At 36.8% G+C, this 14,031-nt stretch overlaps 1 protein-coding gene across 3 annotated transcripts in view; it reads right to left on the bottom strand.

Annotated features, from left to right (window-relative positions):
* The window catches only part of ATAD2B (ATPase family, AAA domain containing 2B), a 75,136-nt gene continuing 61,105 nt past the window's right edge, over positions 1-14,031 (bottom strand). For all 3 annotated transcript variants that reach the window (XM_027690061.1, XM_027690060.1, XM_027690062.1), the window contains 4 exons: positions 7,341-8,030; positions 5,591-5,718; positions 4,302-4,430; positions 1-3,359 (listed from right to left, as the gene is read on the bottom strand). In XM_027690061.1, coding sequence (XP_027545862.1) covers positions 3,318-3,359; positions 4,302-4,430; positions 5,591-5,718; positions 7,341-8,030 — 989 coding nt within the window. In that variant the 3' untranslated portion in view covers positions 1-3,317. The remainder of the gene's footprint in view (positions 3,360-4,301; positions 4,431-5,590; positions 5,719-7,340; positions 8,031-14,031) is intronic.

The following is a 14,031-nucleotide window of genomic DNA, read 5'->3' as shown; positions in this document are numbered from 1 at the left end:
TGTGTTTTCTTGTCATCTTTATTCAAGTATTTCACAGCAGTTATATTACAAATTACAGTAAAATGTTCAAAATCTCCAGAAGTTCAAAAAAAATTAAATAACTTACTTCAAACTAACGTAAAATGAAGTCAAAATGCAAAACATCAATTAAAACACAGTTCTGAATAAAACTATAGAATCCAAAATATACCATAGCTGATGAAGGAAGTCTACTTAATCCACAAAGTAGACACACGTTAATGAAAACAAACAGGACGCCCCAATGTCTAAATAACCCAATGTACAAGATACAAAAGATGCAAGTACAAGCCCAAATTCAAGCTTATGTTGTGATTACAAAATAAAATAAAAACAAAATAAATGACTATCAGCTGCAGGTCCTGCCATTCAGGAGACTGAAGGTAAAACCAGCGCTGACCCACCAACTTAATCAAAACAAAAAAAAAAAAAAGGAAGACGATATTACAAAACCCAGTAATCCTGTAAATACATTGGCATATGAGGAAATCAAGTAACAATACAGAGGACACAAAACAAAACAAAAAAATAATCACAGGTGAGATTCAAGCTTGCAAATACAATTAACTCCATAGCCATCAACTTCACCCAAGAGCAACTCTATCATTCCAAGACAGCCCCTCCAGCCCCCCAGGGAAATCTCCTTCCTCCTGGTCAGCCACATTCCATTAGCCCCAGCACAAGGACTCACATAGGAGTTTATTTGCAATTTTCACAACAAGAAACAAGGAAGAGAGGTCAATTTGTACAAACTCTTGCCAGTGCTATGTGGCAAAAAAATTAAAAACATACAAAGAGTAAACAAGTTTAGACCACATGGATAGATTAACAGCTGTTTAAACTCTATAACCACCAGACATCTGTAAAGGAAAACAAAAACTGAAGTGTGGTTATTTGGGCTAAGAAGGCGAGTATATCATTTTAGGTAAGCTGTCCACTAGAACATCTGATATCAGCTACTTTTCTCTAAAACAATATGGCAGCTCCTCAATTAGTAAAGTTGCCTCTTAATGATTTTTCCCAATCAACAACTGACAGTAAAAATTTTCCTTTAGAAACCTGACCTTTTAGAACCATTTTTAATGATAGGCATTAGCTTAAACTTGCTTTTCACACTCACTGGTGACTAAAATTCTCAACTGTTTTAGTTCATATAAATTTATTATCTTCTTACAAATGAATGCAGTTTTATCTTCCACAAGTGCTGCTGTTACTTGAACAAAAACTTCTTTGAGTAAGTGAAACTGGAATAAATATTCTTAAAAAATTCTGCAGCAAGAACCTGAGACTTGCAAAAAACCCTTTTATCAGAAACTTGCTACAAAAAATCTGCTACATTTCATTTAATCAAATCTTAAAGTTTGTAACAATTTCCATCAAAATACAAAATGTTGTTAATGTACCAGACACATAAATATCTCAAACAGGTATGATGCTAATAAATACTAAATGAAACATGGAAAAAAATCCCATAATCAAATCTGAGATCAAAGAATCTCATTTAAAATGTGTTTTCTGCTTGTTTTTGTTGTTTTTAATCGCACTTTCCCACCTAAAAAATACAGTTTCAGCATGGGTTGCATTTAGGTGTAACTACACATACATGAATGCTTAAAACCTTTTCCTGCCATTAGCTATGAAGAAAAACAGTGGCATTCGGGGGAGAAAAAGATCCAAGATAGAATTATGTTTAACCATAATGTACAAAGCACTTTGGATCACTGCAGTAGGCCAAGGCCCACGTTCTCTCTCTGCAGCACTACACTGGGATGAGCCGTAGAGGTGGAGACAAGTCCCTTAGCTTCCGTTTGGACATGGGAGCAGAGTGATTACAGTCCTCCATGAACACTGTTGGTAACTAAAATACAAAAAGCTGAGGTAGCTCAGTATCTCTGCAGTAGTCTGTTTAATTAAAAACTAATCACACTGCATTGCATATTTCTGGACAGACACTCCTGCAGCTATGTAGGGACAGTCACAACGAATGGTTTACGATGGGAACACCAGCCAACTGCTCTACAACACTTTCCACATGGGTTCAAAATAAATCAGCCCAGGTGATGTTGTAACTCCGAGCTTGTGATAAAACACAAGGGGGTTTTTTTTGGAATTGCCTAGACTATTCTCTCCAGTTGCCAGAAAGGAAAGGTGTTGAACTACCCAATTCAGACCCAGAGAAGCCCGGTCTGAACAGATGGATTCCAAAGGATGTGCTCCAATCCCCCCAACAGTAACAATGCTTTGCACGGAACGACTTGTGAAACCTAATGTAAGTTTTACTTTCAACTGAGGTTGGGCTCCAGGACTTTGACCAACTATAGTGTCTTACCTGCACTGCACAGTCCAAGCTATATTACAAACACACAACTTCAGAATGAAACCTGCCCGTATTAACCTTGCTTTCCTTAAAGAACTCACACTGGAAAACAAGGAGATGGTGGGAAAATGCTTCATTTTTAGTAACACAGAAGAGTTTCACTGTGTACTTGTTTCTAAAACAAATATAATACCAATGAAAAAGGAATTTCACCATTTTGGTAAAGTATGTGGCTTTTTCAGTGTGTCTTAGTTTAGTTCTGTAGAGTAAGACAGGCATTATAGAACCATAATACTGGTTGCCATCCAATGAAGAGAATACAATTCATCCTTTTGGAGATCTTCATTCTGCAGACAGCTTTCTAACATTGCCATTTGCTATAATCCAAACAAATTGCTTAGCCTAATCTTTCTCAATTGACTAAAAGGCACATTAAAGGCAGTTCTAGAGAGCCTCATCTTCAAATTACTGTACATCCAGTTACTCAAGATTTCTACCATAACACATCACTGCCTTCTTTAGAACAGATTTGTTTTGTCCATTACCCCAGAGAAGAGAAAAATTGGAAAAAAAAAATTAAAAAAGGTTGCCTGTTTAAAAATATTCAACTTAGATCTGCTCTTTCCAGTCCTCTTGTATGTGTTGGTCTTCACTTTGCCCGAAGTTTTCCCCAAAGATAAATGCATGTAGAGTGAACAAGAGCAGGAATGAGAACAGTTTCTGTAGCACCAAAAAATCTCCAAGCTGTGGCATTGCATTCTTTATTTATATCAGATACAACTATATGAAGTTCTGTTTGGTTCTTGTAGGCTGGTTGGTTTCAGGTACCTGAGACAATAGCACCAAATTCAACAGAAACAAAAAGAGAGAGCACTTAAGACCAAGGCTCTGCACATACTTGGTGCAAATGGAAACTGAATGGCTCAGAGGGCTGCTCTCCCATGAGCAGTTTGAGAGGATAAACCCACCCATCTTGACAAGTTCACAGGAATGTTTCAAACACATGAACTGTTCTTTCCATCTCCTGCAAGAGACACAGACCATCAATTACACATACACAGACAGAAATAGTTACATTATGTAGTAGTATTTACTGGGGGTTTTTTTAATCTGAATAAATAATAGGAAAATAGACATTTCTGTTTATTAGCTGCTATCTGCTAGCAAAATATGGTAAAAGAGGAAACTAATTAAAGATGTATTAATGCAGAAAAGCACTCTACTATGACAGTCCATGAGAAAAATCGAAGCTTATCAGGGTCACTTATATAATTAATGTGCTCAATATGTATTAGGAAAGCATTGCAGTGGCACACTGCATGAATTCAAGTCTTACTGCACACTTATGCTATTGGTGACCCAGCTATAAACACATCTCTGCACAGTTTGGATTATCAAAGTAAAGATCAGTCTCTACATTCTCCTGCTGGATAAACGTCTTTTTAATCTACCTAACATTTTGCACAGTTTTTCAACACATTTTTAGGTGAAGATTGCAAAGGAACAGCATGAAAATGGTTTGAAAAGTGTTTTGCAGGAACTCTAAAAAAATCCCACACTAAGGCCTTTCCAGGTTTTGTTGTAAATTATTCATGAAGAAGAATATTTAGTGCTCAGTGATCCAACTGGAAACTTGCAATTGTTGTCCTTTTTCTCAGCAGGGCTGGTTATCAGCAAGCTGATCCAAACCCCTCTACAGCTGGAACAGTGATGTTGGATGGAATGCATATCCAGAGTTATGACCAGACTGTGCCTATGTGAAATGAACCTTTTCTGAGGAAGTTTTATCAGAAACAATCCCTGGTTTCTAAGCCATTAGTACACTAAAATTCTTTCTATTTAGAGATAAAGTCTCAAAGTCTATTTAAAGGTTTTGCCTGTACACCAGTGAATTGACAGATTAACAGTTCTTGAAAAACCTAAACCTATCTCACAATATTCAGATAACGAATAAAAGGAACATCACCTCTATAAGTTGTGATTTGTCATAGTCTCTACGATGTCTGTAGATGCACTGACTGAGGAGTGAATATAATCTCTCAAGTTGGTCAACAGTCAGGTTGTCACTTTTCTTAACCACCAAATCAAGCAGTTTCTGTTGGAACAACAAAAGGTGAAGTTAAGAGAGTTTTCTATGATCAATTTTTACAATGTTTTTAAGGACAAATCAGAAATGCAACCTCTTTCTGAAGCCCTACTTTGAAGGGATACATACAAATAAAATGAACCACACTTGGGTAGCAGCAAGGCTATTGCTTCCATATAGATACAAAAAGGACTTGATGTCTCTCTTCACTTCTCTGCTTATACTCATACTTTTTTTTCCTGAAGATTTTTTTACTCAGCATAGTTGGGGCAACATTTGTTTTGTTTGAATGCCACTTCATCCTGTTTCATCTTGGTCAATAAAAATTGCTTTGATAGCTAAAGCAGACATTTTTAAGAATTTGCATTGGCAAGAAACTTTAAGTACCACCAAATGAAAACACACTTGGAACTCCACAAATGTTGACAAATGGTGCAAAAAAGAGAAGGGGACAAGAAGGGGACACACAACACATGTAAAATTGCTCATAAACAAAAGGTGAAAGTATTGTACGTAGTAGCAAAGAGTAAAATTTAAGATTTTTTTCCCCTCTCATAACAATTCTATGGTTCCAAAAAGATTATCATCTGTACTCCACAGAAAAGGAGATCTCAATTTCATAGCAGATCAAGCTAGTTTTTACAACAGAAGATAGCAAATCTTACTGTAACTTTGCTTAAAAAGGGACAAAACTGAAAGAAAATTAACTAGCAGTCTGTGATACCAAAACATGAGCACAAAGTCCAATTTGCTTTCCAATCCACTAACAGTTCCCTCCACCAAGTATACATACACAGGAAAGGAAAAGATGATGTTAACTCATAATTACTAGGCATATTAACTCCTAATTACCAGGCACCCAGCAGTTCCTCGATACCTGGCATGTCCAATTAATGCACGTGAGTACCTGCAAAAACTGCAATTAAAATAGTGGACTGCTGTGACATTACTGGATTTCTAAATGCAGTAATGATGGGACAGTCAGGATTCAGCAGTTCTATTAATTTTTCATCCAAAAAACACTGATCAGCTAATCATTTGTAGAAGTCCCTGCAGTCATAATGCTTGTTTGCAGTCAAAAATACAGGAAACGTTGCTTCAGAACAGAGAAAGGAAGCATTTTTCATGGACTTTGTTAACAGTTCGATTTATTTTTTCAGTTCTATTACCTTTAGTCTGTCATGGTCAACAACTACAGAGGGTAAGGGATCTGATGGTTCCTCTGGGACCTGCTCCAAACTTGTGGGCTTTGACTGTTCCACAGCGACTTTCCGTGTTTTCTTGCTTTTGAATATACCTGTAATTTGAAAAACAATTATCAGCAACGCCAGTCTCACAAAGTGAACAGCTTGTTTCTTCACTTTAGTTTGATTTTGCTTGTTTGGTTTGTTGAGTTTTTTGAATCAAGCAAAAATGTAGCAGTGCACATTATTCATCAGTTTTGCAGAATTCTGAATGTTTACAGGTGCACAAAACTACAGTTCAGAAAACACACATGAAACTGGTAATCTTTGAACTCAGAAGTCCCAAGAGAAAACTGATGCCACTAAAAGACTTTCCATTATATCATTTCTATTTAACAACAACAAATTAAAAAGCTTATAAGAGAAATTCAAATACTAAGCTAATGCTGAAAATCTTTCTGCTTGAGTGAAATCCTCATTTTTCTCTCCAAAGCATCCCATGTCTTCATCACCACAGTAATTCTAACATCTGCTTTACTTCAGAAATCTCATGCTTTTGTGAAACTTTCCTGTTTTTTCCACCTCTGCATTCAAGATGTTGTCCAATCCTGTTGCAGAGAATAAAGTGGTTTTATATCTCCTGATTCTTTCCCTACATTCATTCCCTATTTTTCTCCTCCTCAGCTATTTAAAAAGCCTTTTCTTCTGAGGACCCCACTATTATAACCATCCTAAAGTATACAAAATTCAACTGCCAAATTTAGAAATGTAAAGGCTCTTAATACATCATACCCTTCTTGTGATATTCTTAGGACCTTTCTTGTACTATTCTCCTTACCCTTAGAGAAAACACGTATGTACAAACACAGTCAACATCTAGACAGTGATATTCTCAAAATTCAGATCTCTCATTAAAGCTCATTTACTTTGTAAATCTCAGCACTAACTTTTGAAGTAAAGATTTCATTCTTTTAGATAATTCTGAAAAGCTCATTAAAAAGGCAATCATGCATAAGGCTTTTATTTCTCCTCCCTGAGGAAACTATGTCTCTTGTCTTCAAAGGACATGGCCCCTTCTTTTATGCACCACCAGGATTTCCCTTCTCCTTCTCTTATCCTTTTGCTGCACTGTTATTGTGTTCACTGTGACTCCAAAGTCAGATACCTTCTCCAACAGATAAACAACAGTTTATCTGGCTTTTTCTATGATTTCAACTTTTACTTTAGCTTTTGCAATGAACAAATGTTTTTAAAGGAATACATTATGTATTTCTATGGTTTTTCATCCAATGTCAATGACACTTTTATCATAAATCTCTAAACAAAACTAGTCAAAACTTATCATGTAGATCAAAATATAAATCAGACAGAATACAAAGACCAAAAGCTATATCAGATATTTATCTCCATTTATAATATTTTTAAATAGTTAATTATTGGTTTAATGTTATCTCAGTATTTACAGTATTTCCCACAAAGCCTACAAAAATAAACAGAATAGTGTTAGTACGAAGATACACTTACTTGCCTAAGATAAAAATATACCAAGTCAAGAGTAGACTTCTAATTTTTCTATGTGAATTAAATGTTTTAAGCATGCTAAGAGTTTCAAATAAATAGTCAGCACTTCATAAAATATTGCTATATAGTACGAATTGTAACGTATCACAATGAAAAATATACACATTAACTTGGACACTAATATTAAGACAGAAACATTGAAAACAAGTTATACCTTCTTTATCTGCTTCAGCATCTTTAGTTTCCATGTCTGTGCTCTGTAGTGTTTTCTCATTATTGCTGCAATGTGGTAACTCAGCTTTCACTAGATCACTTTCTTGACTTTCACTGGAAGCTTCCATTCTCTCCTTTGGCTGATCTTCAGATAAAGATTTTTGCTTGTTACTATCTCTGCTGTCACAGGGTGAAACAGCATCAAGTGATTCCATTTTGCCATTATGACAGGCTGGAACAGGTACACCTTCAGAGCTGTGTACAGATGTCTCTCCGTTCACACAGTCCCCTTTCAGCGTAGAGTCCTTCCTTAATTCCTTTTCAGTACCCAGGGTAACACTGTCAGTTATTAACAGGGATTCATTTGAGCTCTCTTCTTCTGTGGATGCAAAATTGTTTTCCTTTGCTGATGTCCCATTGTTAAGCCTCTGCTCTGCATCTATATCCATAATATCACAAGAGGATTCATCATTTGTCATAGAGAGGTCTCCTGTTTCCTCTCCATTCTCCTCAATGCAGTCAGTGCTGATCTCTAACTCTCCATTTTCCAGCAATTTACTCTCCTCACCATGATTTTCATCATCAGCAAACTTTGCATCATCTTCATCTTTCTTCAAATTATTGACTTTCCTCTTCTTAATAATGCCTTTGCCCCACTGCGAGCGCCGTCTCGATTTCCTCCTTATTCGAACTGAATTATAGTGGGGAAAAAAAACACAAAACCTTTTAGATGCACAGGTACCCCCTGTTAAAGAGACCAGGATATTAAAATATGCTGCTGTGTGTGAAACAAATGTGTTCACACTTCAAGGAAAAAGCTGTCTCTTGATTTCAATGTGAGAAAATTAGAGATACCAAGGACTTTTACAAATATAAGGAGTGGACACTCAGTCATGCACACAATTCCTAAACTGTGGAACAAGATATCCCTAAAAATGTATTTTATACATTAAGTATAATATACTACATATATATACATTTTACCTATAAATATATACATTTGTAGCTAAAACACTGAAAGAAAACAGCTAAGCAATGATGTAGAACTCATTCTCATTCAGGTAATTCAGACTCTAAAGACAGTTATTCTCATTTTTCCTTTTTAGGTCCTCAGCAATTTAAAATCATTATATAACAAGCAAGAAGTGCAACCCATGGATTCATAGAATAATTCAGGTTGGAAGGGACATGAGGAAGTCTCTGGTCCAACCTACTACTCCATCCAGGGTCAGCTGTGAGGGCAGACCAGGCTGCCCAGGGATTCACCCAGCCATGTACTGAAAACCTCCACAGATGCAAGACTCAAGGACCTCCATGAGCATCCCACATGGATGTGTAACTGTCATAACAGTGAAAAGGCTTTTTGACTCGTATGCAATCACTTCTTATTCCCGTTTATGTCCACTGCCAATTAAAAGGCATCTTCATGGTTTAAATCAGGTAAATCTCCTCCATCTTACATTCGTTCCCACCTCTGTACTCAAGATCACTGCATTGACAAAATGTGGTTTTAAAAAAAAAATGTCACAAACACCTCATTTATACAATGAGCCTGTAAGTAGAAGAGGAAGCAGTGGTCCTTAAACTAACCTCACCACCCCATCTTCCCTCCATATTGTGCAACTCAACTTGAAGCACCATGGGCATGTGATAATTTTTTCAGTATTTTTGCATCCTTACTTGTTGTTTATTATTTTTAACTGTATATTCTATGCCTGTGAAAAATTACATAATATACTACTTTTCAGAAAGGGCATTTTATTTTACTAACCCATCTGCAGTGAGATACAACTAAGGCACCAATCTAAAAAAAAAGGTTTTGGGACACTTTTGCAATATGATCAGCAAATGTAGAAGGAAGACTATTCAAACCTAATGCTATTGTCAACATCCTTTTCAAGTGCACTAACAAGATACAGCTCAGAAGACCAACAAAAAAGCTGGGAAAAACTGAAGCTTCTACGTTCAAATTCAAGCAACAATGAAAACTATTCATATTTTTGCAAAACTGCTCAACTTGTGGCCAAGTGACTAGAAATGAAAATCACAGCCAACAGTTACAAGAGATCGACAAATTTTCTTCCGTTTCAAAATGCACTCTTATGTTAAGCACCTTCATAATGTTCTTTATATTTGTAAGTTGCTTTGATTTATGGGGTATTAAGTCCTAGATATGTGTCTGCCAACCTCACACTGAGTTACAAAGATCTTGCTTTGAAGATACAAGCACTGTGCAGGTACAAGTGCTGTGAATTAATTCACAGACGCTCAGAGAAGCACAGCTGTACTTCAGAACTTGCTTCCCGTGAGTGTGTATGCACCACTGCATTAGGAATAAATCTTAACCTTTTAGCTTTAAAGCTATCTAAAGATATAATCACACTGCAATAAAAACAGTCTCACTTGGAATGTGTATTTATTTCTACAAATAATCCTTATGGAGAACTGCAAATTTTGAGAGGAAAAAAAACCCTTTCTCCAGCTATTTTCAAGGTTTTATAGTGGCTTCTACAGTCAGGGTCACTGTTTTATTGATGGCAAACTACAATCTACTCATATAACTTTTCAGGACTTCATGTATTTTTTTCCCTAGATTGTACAAGAGATTTTCATTAACAACTGAAGCAGCAAATCTCAAACTAAACAGGGATATGTAAACTTATGACAAAATAAACTCCCCTCTTAGGCAATGGGCTTAGCCTCAGTTCGACTCCAAAGATGGGTAAATAAGACACAGAAGGGGAGTAAAAGTCTTTAAAAGGATATCTAGTGTGTCCTGAAATGTATAAATTATTAGTCGAAATTTTTAAAGATACACTGATTTTGGCTCTTTAGGCTGATTTTGCTGACAGATAGCTATATCAGTTATAATGTCAAATATATTTGACATTTTTTATATCAGTGAATTGTACCTTAAGTATTTTAATGTTGCATCTCTTCTGTCCACCCTGTGAGTCCCACCTGGGATGAGGACCCATAATTTGCCTGACCACACAAGAACATTCCTAAAATTCTCAAGTGAGAGAAATCACATTAAAGCAAAATGGAATTAATCCTTGTATTACACATCTCATTAAATTTCAAGTCTGCCCAAATGACAGCAAGTCCCGCTCACTCACTGTCTCATGCAGTACTTTTCAAACATACGTTGTACTTGTTGTTTTTTACTGCTATTTTTAATTAGGACAAAGCATCCACAAAAAAGTGCTGCAGCAACGTCTTTTGGGATGAGAGAGGAAATTCTGGCTCCAGATCCTTAGCAACCAAAGCATTGTTATACGTATTTTTCTTCTATACAGACAGCCAAGCCTGTAAAACAGTGAAAAAATTGAGCAAGAAATACTGTATTTAAAAAAAAAACCTACCACCAGTCTGTCTTTCTGTCCTGCCCAATTCCTGCAGACACGGGAACAAGTAGGGTACAAGTAGGAGAAGTGTTTAACGGACCAGAGAACCATGTGATCAACTGCAGACAATAACACCAGCTTTCATAATCTACACTGATTCCCGTCCTTTTTACTGGAAAGGAAAAGGCACTACTGCAAGAACATCATGGACCTGAGAAGCTGGTGTATGAGGCAGGAAAAAGTAAAATTTATCTCTGCATCCTGCAGGACAGTTGAATATGACTCAAGAAAGAAGAAGGAGCTACCACAGGGTAAAACTGATGCAAAACTAAAAGGCTAATGGGCAGGAACTACTGAATTAATAGATTGCTGCTAAAAAATAAACTGGGGGTCCCATCTTTGCTATCTTAATGTTTATATTTTAGAAGACTGCGAACTGTCAAGAGTAGAATGCCAGTCTTTTTATTTTCTAGTCAATATGATTCATGACATACTATCACTTTCCAGTAGGTAACAGAATGGTACAGCTATTTAAAGAAGAAAAACTTTGAGTGAACTTTGTTAAAAAAATGAACAGAATACAGACAATTGCAAGTTAATGCCTTAACACCTTTTCAATTACTCCTTTTAAAACTACTCATCTGAAGTCTCTCCATTGATACCCACTCTTCTGGCAGTTTTTGTGCCAGAGGCAGTAAAAATACTATTGTCAGAGGAATCCCGCTTTATAGAACTGAGTTTCTATAACTCAAACTATTATAATACCAATTATTCACACATGAATACATTCACTTGCCTTCTGAATTTCTCAACTCTTCACTCTATAATCTTCACATAACCTCTACAGATTTGCCAAGGGGATCCTCACTTCAGTTCTACCTTCTTTCTGGTTTGCTTTTTTGTAAATCACTACTCAGAATTTTTAATGACAATAAATACCTGTCTGACCACAAGTCACACATAACATTTCATTTTGGTTCACATGAAGTTGATATCAAACCCAAACTTTACCTGCTCCTTTTTTTTCCTAAGCTGCACAATCCATGCAGATAGCACTTTTTAAAAATGCTATGTAATACAATGCAATTAATCACTGAATACAAATTTACATTTTGTGAAGCAGCGAGTGAGGTTTCTCAATTCTTCCATTCTAAGTTGAGTTACCCTTACAGAGTTGTTTGAAAGACCCATAAAGAAAGCAGACAGTATTTCCCTCAGTAATGATTAAAAAAGAAATTCTCTACTGTCCTTACTTCATAAGGACTAGTCCTCTACGTGAAGTTAAGTAAAATGAAACCCATAGCAGACTTCTAGAAATTCTGAATTCTTGCCCACTCACAGGTGCTGCTTGGAGATTCTCAAGTCAGATACACCAAGTAATGACAACATCTTCTGGTGAAATAAGCACCAACCTTGTCCAGAGCAGAGCACAGTTCTTGGCTATTAAAGAAGAGTGATAATAAAAAAAAAACCCCTAAATTATATGAAACAAAAAAAAATCCAACTCCTTCCCACATTCCTGAAATATTTCTGCAAGATCTAATGGTAACTATGACCTTTCTGCCTAGTATGGTCTGAAGAAAACAGACCTCAGAAACATGGGTGAATGGTACAGAAGCTTCAGAGTTGAGGATGCACTGTTGCTGTCCCTCAAATCGAGCACAACAGTGACAGAACTGTAGACCATACAGCAATAAAGTCAACAGTTGGAAAAGAAAGCAGATATAATTAGAAAATTCAAAGACTGTCAATTATTAACAAGCAAGTCTGCTTCCCTTAATGTGGATGAACTCTAATGAGATGTAGCAACAAAAGCAGAGGTGTTTCTCTTGAAATTCCTGTAGTTTGACTACTACAGTACAGTGAGTGCAGCACAGCATTCAGAGGCTAACAAGTTCACTTTATACTGCAGAAAAGACCCCTACATGCCTCTGCACTGCTTAAAATCCATCAGAAAATGTGAATCCTCTATCATTAAATGATAAAACTGACATCCATGAAACAGTAAATTCTCTGTTGTTACTTTATTTCATGAAGAATTCCTGGGGATTAAAATCCAAAGAAGATTCTCATGGCAAGCAAGATCACCATGGATCTAGACTTTCTGTCTGCAGTATCAAGAAACACTTAAAGCAATGCACATTTTAAGTTTTTCTTCCATGATCAAAACCCTCAACTCCTTTTTGACGTCTTGTGTGTAAAGTAACTCAAAGCTTTGAGAAAGCACTTACTACCAGCAACTTGTGCTCTCTTATGCAGCATCCAGAATATCTATGTACTTGCCACAGTAATTTAGCTGCTTCCAGTAGCTCCACATTCCTTACCAAGGGGCACCAAATAGTCCACTTGAAAGTCTCTGGAGTTTCCACTCACAAAGTCCCAAACTGCAGTCAGAGATAAGCAGCAAGAAAGAACAGAGCACAGTTCTGCAATGGCTTAAAAAGCAAAATGTCTGTTAGCTTCCACTAACAGACAAAGCCATTCCTCCAAAGCCAGCTATAGCATTTGTACTACCTCATTTGTGCCAGCACTACTGTTGCTGCAGTAAAACAGATAAGGGAACTAAATCCATCTGAAACGTTGTTTGGTTTTAGTTTTTTTTTCCCCTGGGTTAGTTTTCAATATCTTTGGTTGAGCTTTCCAACTCATGAATGACAGTGCTGGCACAGGGGACATGGTGGGAATACAGCACCAGTGACAAGGCAAGCAGTGACCTGTAGTTTGACCAGCTTGAAGTGACTAACCCCTGAATGGGTAACTAACCCCTGAAAGATGCCATTTTCTTCACCTGGATGGAGGGCACTCAAGGCACAGAGCTGACAAGTACATTAGAAGAACTGCATGCAACAGCTTCACATATTTATGAACTTCATCAGCATATGTAACAGCTTATGTTGTGTTAACAAATACTAGAAAGAACCTGGGCACTGCTACTCAATAAGGAAGAGTCAAGTTTCATAAGGAGTTGAAATGCATACAAAACCAACCTTGGCTGCAGCATCCTCAGTATTTTCTCCTCCAGTCACCTGCTTTCCCCTACCATCCCCTATAATGCTCTCAACTCAAGCTCTTCCCAATATTTCTCACAAAATTCTCAGTATCTTCTGTTTCTCCTCACCCCAACGAACAGGACAGACAATACACTACAGCTGAGATGTGCAGGCCATGCCTGGCCAATACCATGTTTTAGCTGAGCAGCTGCCAAGACCAGGAAGAACAGATAACTACCATTTTCCATCTATTGCCTTTTCCTTCACTAGACACGTGGATTTATCCAGCTACCAATTTTCACAAAACCTGCAGGAATCTAATCTTTCAACCCTTAACTCCTGTCAAATCTCTCTG

Source organism: Neopelma chrysocephalum, unplaced genomic scaffold, assembly GCF_003984885.1.
Source record: "Neopelma chrysocephalum unplaced genomic scaffold, ASM398488v2 Primary Assembly neopelma1_80, whole genome shotgun sequence".
Lineage (NCBI taxonomy): Eukaryota > Metazoa > Chordata > Aves > Passeriformes > Pipridae > Neopelma > Neopelma chrysocephalum.
The sequence above is the reverse complement of the archived record's forward strand: the minus strand, read 5'-3'. Positions and strand labels throughout refer to the sequence as shown.